The sequence below is a fragment of the Dasypus novemcinctus genome, chromosome 19 (genome assembly GCF_030445035.2).
Source record: "Dasypus novemcinctus isolate mDasNov1 chromosome 19, mDasNov1.1.hap2, whole genome shotgun sequence".
Taxonomy (NCBI): Eukaryota; Metazoa; Chordata; class Mammalia; order Cingulata; family Dasypodidae; genus Dasypus; species Dasypus novemcinctus.
The window spans coordinates 49,735,827-49,745,363 of record NC_080691.1 but is presented as its reverse complement, the minus strand read 5'-3'; the positions used below and the strand labels follow the sequence as shown (position 1 = coordinate 49,745,363).

At 53.5% G+C, this 9,537-nt stretch overlaps 1 protein-coding gene across 1 annotated transcript; it reads left to right on the top strand.

Moving 5' to 3' along the window:
• Positions 1 to 1,098: 1,098 nt before the first annotated feature.
• LOC131273017 (cationic amino acid transporter 4-like) lies at positions 1,099 to 8,787 on the top strand. Its single transcript, XM_058281775.2, is given in 8 exon segments — positions 1,099 to 1,965; positions 1,968 to 2,042; positions 2,045 to 2,080; positions 2,083 to 2,490; positions 2,763 to 3,143; positions 3,146 to 3,390; positions 3,623 to 3,731; positions 3,839 to 8,787. Coding segments are annotated over 8 exon segments (1,893 nt in total). The 5' UTR covers positions 1,099 to 1,508; the 3' UTR covers positions 4,021 to 8,787.
• Positions 8,788 to 9,537: the final 750 nt, after the last annotated feature.

The following is a 9,537-nucleotide window of genomic DNA, read 5'->3' as shown; positions in this document are numbered from 1 at the left end:
CTGGGTTTGGTGGTCGTTTGGCTCTAAACAAGTGAGCATTCTTTCACACCAACTTTCTCACTTTCAGACATACAGGAAGAGCTAAGTGGAAAAGACACTTGGACTTAGGAACTAACTCAGCCCCAGGGAGTTCATGATGGTCGCCTAGAGACACGGGATAGCGACTAGCGGGGTGCTGGGTCGGGGTCCCCCAGAGTTCTCCACGCCTAACTAAGCCGAAATGGGCCTCTGAGGGGGTGCCCCATGCTGGACGGCTGCAGCTTCTCCCAGGAGGCTACTTGCCCTCCTCGCAAAGGCTGTATTTGTAGCTAGACGTTCAGAACTTCCAGCATTTGTTCAGCGTTTGGTTGCAGGGACTCCCCTCCCCATCCCTGCCAAACTTCCAGACTCAACTCATTAGAGGCCTCCAGACCTCTAATGCACGCGTTGGGATGCATTCACCGCAAGTGCCTGCTGAGGTAGGAAGTGGGTGGCTAAAGAGTGGGCCTTAACCCCGCCCCCCAGGGCACCCCGTGACCCAGCGCCAGGCACTTACCTGGTGGCCTGGGCTTCCTTATCTGTGAACACAGAGCTTCCCGGGAACGCTGGTCTTGATCTTGTAAAGAAGGGTAGGGTGGACAATCTTGGTGCGTGCGTGGGGGAGGGGTGCGTGGATGACTGCGGGGCGGGGCCGTCTGCAGACCCGGGGAGGTCCTTGTGCGGGGTCCGGACCTGGGAGGGGGGACAGCGGGACCGGACGTTGGTGCGGTGTGCGGGGTCCGGGCCACCTGCTGGGGGCAGGGAGGCGGCGAACCGGATCCCGGCCCCAGGGAGGGGCGGGCCCTGCGCACAGGCGGGGCGGGGCGGGCGCAGAGCGGCGGCGCCGGCGGCAGCAGGTGGGTCGCGGGCGGCAGTGCGGGTAGGGCTGAGACCCGGCGGGGGAGTGAGGGGTCGAAGGCTCCGGTGCTTGGAGACAGGGACGCAGCGGAGTTGGCGGCACGGAGAGGTGCCCGGGGCGTCAGCTTTGGGGCCCGGGGCTCGGTGCGTTGATTCCCCAGCCTGGCGCAAGGGGTGGAGACTGACCGCCATTGTCTGAGGGGAGGTGGCCTGCATGGGCCACGCCCCGGATGATAGAGCCGCTCCTCTTCCGGGTTTCCACCTTGCTCTCTGATCCCAGATGAGGAGGGTTTCCCACGTCTTGCTCCCTGCGAATGTTCCCACCTCGTCCTCGGTGACACTGGGCTCAACCCCCAGGTCCGGCTGTAACAGATTCGCTGGGGAGAGGAGGCGGGCAGGCGGGACCCCCGTGTTTCCCCTGAGCCCCTGCACCCCCTGCATTGAGCCCTGAGCCCTCCCCCAGCTCAGCCCTCCACCAAGTGCGTGTGCTCGCATCCCCAGGTCAAGGACAGGACTGGGCTGTGAGTGGGCAAACCAGAAAGGACTGAAGACTTCCTGACCCACCCGGCAGCCCGTCATTCCCCTCTGACCCTGGCAGGTGGCTGGGCCTGGACTCTTCTCTGCTGCCCACCATGGCCTGGCGACTGCCCAGCTCCACCACCCTGGCACACTTCTGCAGGAAGCTGAACCAGCTGAAGCCCCTGGAGGAGTCCACCACGGAAACGTCACCGAGTCGCGGCCTGTCCACACTGGACCTGACCCTTCTGGGAGTGGGTGGCATGGTGGACGTGGGCCTCTATGTGCTCACGGGCACTGTGGCAAGGCAGATGGCCGGTCAGGCCGTGCTCGTGTCCTACATGGTGGCCGCCGTAGCCGCCCTGCTGGCAGCCCTGTGCTATGCAGTGTTTGGAGCCCGCGTACCCAGTCCGGGCTCTGCCTACCTCTTCACATACGTGTCCGTGGGTGAGCTGTGGGCCTTCGTCATTGGCTGGAATGTGCTGCTCGAATACTTCATCAGTGGCACCGCCGTGGCCCAGGCCTGCAGTGGCTACTTGGACTCCATGTTCGATTACCAAATTCGCTACCTCACTAGGACCCACATAAGCACCTGGCAGGTGCCCTTCCTGGCCTTGTACCCAGACTTCCTGGCCTCTGGCATCATTCTTCTTGCCTCTGCCTTTCTCTCCTGTGGAGCCTGCATCTCCTCCTGGCTCAACTACACCTTCACAGTCATCAAACTCTGCGTCATACTCTTTATTGTCATCATGGGCTTCTCCCTGGCCAGTCTGGAAAACTGGAGTGTGAAGGAGGGCGGCTTTGCGCCCTTTGGCTTCTCGGGCATAATGGCTGGCAGCACCATCTGCTTCGTTGCCTTCAAGGGCTTCAGCATTATCACCGCCTCTAGCAAGAAAACCCAGAACCCACGGAAGGCCGTGCCCATGGCCATCGCCATCTCTCTCGGCCTGGTGGCCATGGCCTACATCCTGGTCTCCACCATGCTTACCCTCATGGTTCCCTGGCACAGCCTCGACCCAGACTCGGCACTCGCCTTCACCTTCTACCGGTGGGGCTACAGCTGGGCCAGCCACATCGTGGCAGCGGGCTCCATCTGCGGTGAGGAAGCAGCACCTTGCAGGTTGGGAACTGGATGGGGTGGTGGGAAGAGAGGCAACCCCATGTCCTGGGCTTCCCGGGTTGACCCCTGCTGTGTAACTGTCCCAGGAGGGCTCTGATAATTAGAGAATCCCCCACTCTCACTCACCACCTTCCCCAAATTCTCCAATGGACCTGTGACTGATACTGGGTGGGAGGTAACTGAGCACCCACACCCAGCAGGGTCACACACCCTTGCTGACGGGCCCCTCATTCTTACTCCTCTGCCACAGCTATCATCATGGCCCTGCACAGCATCCTCTTCTTCCTGCCTCACTTGGTCTACACCATGGCGGCTAACAGGCTCTTCTTCCAGGTGTTTGCCCATGTGCACCCCAGGACCCAGGTCCCTGTGATGAGCACCCTGGTGTGTGGGGTCCTCATGGCCCTCCTGGCGCTGGTCCTGGACTTATATGCACTGGTGCAGATCTTCTTCTTCAGGGCGCTGCTCACCTACACCTTCGTGGCCCCCAGCACCATAAGGCTGCGCTTCCAGAAAGCCTCTCCACCCAGGTCCCCGGGCCCAGCCAGCCCGGACCTTGAGGCCAACTCCTCAGTGCCCCTCCAGCCAGTGAGCGATGACCATGCCTCAGGTCCCGAGCCCGGGCAGTTGCGACAAGCCTGAGGACCTACCTGGGCTTCCTGGGTGAGTGCAGCCAAGGAACCGCTGTGACTTGGGCGCTCAGCCTCCTGGTGATGTCTGCCATTGCCCTGAGTGGCGTGCTCATCTTTGGGGACTTGGCCCTGCACCTCCCGTGCTGGGGCTACATCCTGCTGGCCTTGCTCAGCGGGGTCACCTTTCTGCTCAGTCTCACTGTCCTTGTGGCCCACCAGCAGGAGCGCCCACGGGATACCTTCCAGGTACTGCCCCAACCAACCACTTCCACCCCTTGCCCGTAGTCCAGCTGGCTCCATGACCAGCTTCTGCCACTGCAGAATGAAGGAGGAGGACTTGGAGGGCTGGGGAGCCACTGCGTCCAACCCCCTTTCTTTCTGCAGGGCGGGTGGGCACATGCCTCCCAAATCTCCCAAGGAGGAAAACAAGGCCCTCGGCCAGCCGATCTTCCCCACAGCTCAGCCGTTGTCCCCTCAGGTACCCCTGGTGCCCCTGACGCCAGCTTTGAGTATCCTCCTCAACATCTGCCTCATGCTGAATCTAAGCTACCTGCCCTGGCTGTGCTTTTTCGTCTGGCTGCTGATTGGTGAGTTAGGGTGAGGTGGGGCATGGGAGGTCGGGATGCTGAGCAGGTGGTAGGAAGAGGGCCAGGCAGGCTGGGACCTGCCTCTCAGACCCCTCCCACTGCTGCAGAACTCACCGTGTACTTCGGCTATGGCATCCGGCACAGCAAGGAGAACCTGCGGGAGCCACAGGAGCAGGCTAACGCGCACACACCATATAGTGTTGCCCAATGCAGCCTGGAGGAGATGGTGCAGGCCGTGCAGCCACCTGCCCAGGAGCCTGACTGCACGGAACAGCCCATCAGGCCATGAGGCCTCCCGTGGCCTGCCAGTGCCTGTGCCACTTCTGTCCTGGGCAGCCTGGGGTGGTGTGGGTCTGGGAGCCTCTGGCCTTCAGGCCCTCAGCTGACAACGCCAAGTTCCAGGGCCTCGGGATCGGGCCATGGCCAGCAGTGGTGATGTGGACTCTTGCCCAGCACCTTTGAAGGGACTGTGACATGCTTGGGCAGGTCTGCCTCTCTGACATCTCATGGTAGCATTCCATCCAGATAGTTCTTCCATCTGGGGGGCCTAGGCCTCCCAAATATAGGCGCCCCAGGCTATAGGGGGGTGGCTGCCCAGACAGGTTCCTAGGCAAGGCCTGGGGCAGCAGTGAATTCCAGATGCACTGGGTGCCTGTCCTCAGGGCTCCCAGGAAGCCCAGTGGGCAGGGTGGGGCTGGGCTGGGGGTTACCAAGAACTCACATAAAAGGTCCCCAAAGTGCTTCAGTGACCACCAACACAGCCCCTCTGTCCTCTCCTCCCCTCCCAGCCCTCCTGTCCCTAGCATGGCCCCCCAGGGAAGGGGCTGATGCTCCTAAGCTGAGCAGGTGCTACCCCACCACCTCCATTCTGCAGAGGAGCTTCAAAGCTGGATAAGACCTACCCTGGGAGGCCTCTTGCTACCTTGCCTGGGTTCAGGCTGCAAGAACCCTAGGGAAGGAGAGTTCAAAGGTGGAGTCCACAACAGCCAGTGAGTGGCACCTGTAGGAGACAGTGGAGGAGGTGGCACCTGTGGGAGATGGTGACAGAGGCTAGGAGAATAGCCTGCCACCAGCAACCAGAGATGTGGGGGCCCCAGGCTCTCCTTGTCTCCATGGTCTCATAGCAAGTCTCTGTATGGAAACAGATGGCTCTGGGTTCCCACATCAGGGAGCACCTACCAAGATTAGAGTAGGGAGGGTGGGACGGTGGCAGGGAGGAGGGAAAGAGAGTCTTCCTGGAGGTGTGAGGGTGCTGGTCTTTTGTCCCTGAGGTCCCCCACCCTACCAGACCCCTGACCCAGGAGGAACAGCTCCAGGCCTCAGGCATGAGCTGGTAGTGGGACCAGAGTCCCAACCCCTGGTGTCACCACCTGGCTGGGGGTGGAACCAGTGCTGGGCCAATCTAAGGCCTCTGGGCAGCCTGCTGTGGGGTTGTGAAAATCAGCTGGGTCCACACGGGGTGAGCTGTCACACTCGGGGCCTTTGCCTGCTGGTAAGGACAATGGATCAGGGTTCTGGCCTCCATCCTTCCAGGGAGCACAGCAGCCTCAGCACCCAGCTGACCCACAGCTCACCTCCTCGTACTTGTTCCTCCAGAAGAAATGGGCTTCTTCATCCACATACAGCAGCAGCAGGTCACAAAGGAAGGTGAGCTTGGGAGAGGCAGGGCAGACCCACGTCTAGCTCCCCAACCCAACCTGCAACCCAAGATGCCATCCGCAAGCACAGGGTGCTTACGCACACAGGCGCCGCTGCCACAGCAATTGGGAGCAGGTGGTGGCCACTCACCCCACCCAGCCAAGCTGCTCCAGTGCCCAGAGTGAGGGTCATGGGAATGAGCCCGAACCTCCCTGCCTGAGAGAGAGAGAAACCTGACTGAGCCAGCCTCGGGTCATATCTGTGGCCCCACGCCTCCAGCCTGTCTCCCTCACTGGGCCCCTCTGGCCCCTACCTACCCAGTGACCAAGATGTTGAAGCAGACTGGGGATGGCAGGAGCCCCGAGGAGGGGCCAAGGAAAGCTTTAGAAGAAATGACCTCTGAGCTGACACCTGAAGATTGTGAAGTTCAGCAAGGGATAGAGCTGGGACAGGATGAAGGGAGGAGTATATGCAAAGGTTGAATGAAAAGCAAGAGAGAGAACTAGGAGCCACGGAAGGGTCATGAGCAAGGGTGTGAAGAGTGGGGTATGATCCCTGCCTCATTGTTTGCACTCATTGTCTGCTCTCTGTGTCTGTTTGTTGTGCACTCGGCCTTTTTAGGAGGCACCAGAAATGGAACCCTGGATTGTGCCTGTGGGACGGAGGCACCCAATCACTTGGGACACCTCTGTTCCCACTTATTGTATCTCTCAATGTGTTTCCTCACTGTGCTTCTTCGTTGAATTGTCTTGTGAGAGTTTGCCATGCCAGCCTATCGCATCAAGTCACTATCTTGCCCGTCTTCTGTAGGAAGCACCAGGAACTGAACCTGGGACCTCCTATGTGGTAGGCAGGCACCCATCTGCTTCCCTGTTGGGAGATTTTTGAAGACTGAGTCAATCTCTTTAAATGTGATTGGTTTGTTAACTTCTTGTATTTCTTGTGGTGTCATTGTAGGTAGATTGTGCATTTCTAGGAATTTGTCCATTTCATCTAGGTTGCCTATTTCATTGGCATATAGTTTCTCATAATATCCTCTTACAATCTTTTTGTTTCTGTGTGGTTAGTGTTAACTTCCCCTATTTCATTTCTGTTTTTATTTATTTACATCTTCTCTCTTTTTTTCTCTGTTGGTCTACTTAGGGGTTTGTCAATTTTATTGATCTCAAAAAACCAGCTTTGGGTTTGGTTAATTTTCTTCATTTCTTGTTCTCAGAACCATTTATTTCTGCTCTAATCTTTATTACTTTTTTCCTCCTTCTTGCACTGGGAATGGTTTGCTCTTCTTTTCTAGTTTCTCATTGCTTGGTTAGATCTTTGATTTCAGCTTTTTCTTTTTTTTTTTTTAATATAGGTCTATAGTGTTATAAATTACCCACTCAGAATTACCCATGCTGTATCCCATAAATTTTGGTAAGTTCTGTTCTTGTTTTCATTCATCTGAATATATTTTTCATAATTTCACTTATAACTTCTTCTCTGACCCACTGATTATTTTTTTTCAGCCCCCAAAATTTGCAAGTTTACCTCTTTCCTGTCAGTTATTTAAGTTTCATTCCATTCTTACATGCGAAGATGCTTTATATAATTTCAGTCTTTATATAATTTGCTGAGGAATGCCTTGTGCTAACATGTGGTCTATCCTGGAGAAAGACCCATGAGCACTTGAAAGAATGTATAATCTGCTGAGTTTGGGTGCAATTTTGTGTATATGTTGGGTCTGTTTATCATAGTGTTCAGGTTTTCTGTTTCCTTGTTGATCTTCTTTCTAGGTGTTCTAATGATGTGAGTGGGGAGTTGAAGTCAACAAGGATTATTATAGGGATGTCTGTTTCTCCCTTCAGTTTTGCCAGAGTTCACCTGATGTATTTTGGGACACCCCTGATAGTTACATATTTATTTATGGCTGCTATTTCTTCATGGTGGATAGTCCCTTTTATTAATATGAAATGGTCATGTGTATCTCTGCTATGTTGAGGCAGCAAGAAGCAGAGTAGCTTTGGGGAGTGGGTGGTGAATAAAAACTTCTGCATCCTAAAAAAAATCCCATATCTCATCTGGGGCTTTGATATATTCCTTTGCTTAGGGCATTTCTTGAATTTTCATAGCATGTCTTATAATTTTTTGCTGATATCTAGACATCTGCTTAGGATGGTGAGTTTACTCAAATGCTCAATTTCTCTCTTTCATGGGGATTTGGTGGCAGGAGGTTGTGTGTTACTGCTGTTCTTTTAATATTGGTTCAACCACTTCTGGGTCTTTAGGATTGTCAGCCAGTTGCTCAAATCTGGGCCCTGGAGCCAGTATCAGGTTGCAGACCCGCTTCCAAGGGCCTTGGGGATGGACTCTGTAAAGGCCACAAAAGCCTCAAGTATTTATTTACTTTCAATTACATTATGTGAATTTCCTTGGTCTGACAGAAGATGGCGCTGATCAACAACCCTCTCAGTTCAGAGACTGGCTTTGTGTTGGCTGCAACAGGAACTGGATCTACATGGTAGAGGATCCTACCTGGAGACTAAGTGCCTCATAATTCAAACTTGCTCAGAGGTAGTTCTGTAACCTTTGCTGGCAGCCCTCTCTCTTCCCAGGTAGGAAATAATTCCTCTCCCCTCTGTATCCTCAATAACTAGCCTTGGTCAACAGAGAGGAAGACTGAGAGGATTGAATCTCTCTAACCCTTGTCCACTCCAAAGGCAAACAATGGTGTGGTCCCACCCAGCCCGGAAGGACTCCTGGGATAAACAGACCAAATTTGTGGAAACTGTAGCACTGATCCTGAGAAAGTGGCCATGGTAGTTGCTGGGGGCAGGGAGAGAGAAGAAGAGGTCAGATGTGGGAGCATTTTCAGGACTCAGAGTTGTCCTAAATGATATTACAGGGACAGATCCTGGACATTATGTATCCTGCCATAACCCACTGAATGGACTGGTGGAGAGTGGAAACTACAATGTAAGCTATAATCCATGCTGTGCAGCAGTGCTCCAAAATGTATTCACCAAATGCAATGAATGTGCCACAATGATAAAAGAGGTTGTTGACAATGGAGAATTGTGGGGTGATGGGTGGGATATGTGGGAACCTCTTATATTTTTTAATGTAACATTTTTTGTGATCTATGTATCTTACAAAAAAAGAGATTTAATTAAAAAAAGAAAGAAAAAAACAAAAACTGAGTCAGGGAAGCTATCATAGCTTAGTGGTTGAGCATTTGCTTTCTACACATGAGGTTCCAGGTTCAATCTCCAGCCCCCATACCTTAAGAAAATAAAAAAAGCTGATCCAATCTTACACTGTGTCCCTCTCTCTCTCCTTTCCTAGGGAGGTGGATCCCTGGGTCCCACTTTGCTGTAGCCACCAGCCCTGAGGCCTGAGAATTCAAAGTGTCTATAGGGTGACAGAACATGCCACCAGTTGCAGCTGCACTTTTAACTCAGTTTTGCTATCATGATTCTTTTCCTTTGCCTCATTCTGTTCAGGGTGGTGTCCAGCCTTCCTGTGGTGTCCTAAGCCCTACAACATTTTTTCTCAGGCCTTTTCTGACTGTCCTCTAGCTATTTTTCTGAGATAGAAGAGAGGCTGGTATCTTACTGGTCTGCCATCTTCCTGGAAATTGGTTCCTCACTGGTTTCTGAAGTGACCAGCTGAGTAGAATCTGCAGCTGGCACTTCTCTTTCTGTTCCTTCATTGCCTTCTGAAGAAGGATGTATTTGAGAGTGATCAGGATCTTCTGATTCTTCCTTTATTGTCACAGCTTCCATTTCTAGAGAAATTCCAGAATCTCCCATGGATTCAGCTTTCACTTTGATGGGGCCACAACTTCCACACAGAGACAGGACTGACCTTTCAACATCTGCTACCATACCCCAATGACCTAGGTGCTTCTTTGGCTCTGGAAATGTTTCTTTATGATAAGTGAATTCCCTGCTCTGTTCTCCAAAATCCATTGTCTGTTTTTATGCTAGTACCATGCTGTTCTGAGCACTGTAGCTTTCTTTCAAGGTCAGGCAGTGACATTCCTCCACATCACTATTTTTTTTTTTAGAATGCTTTTGGCTATTAGGGTGCAGTCTTCCTTCCCAATGAATTTGGCAATTGCCTTTTCTATTTCTGGAAAGTAGGCTGTTGGTCTTTTGATTGGTATTGCATTGAATCTGTAAAATCAGTT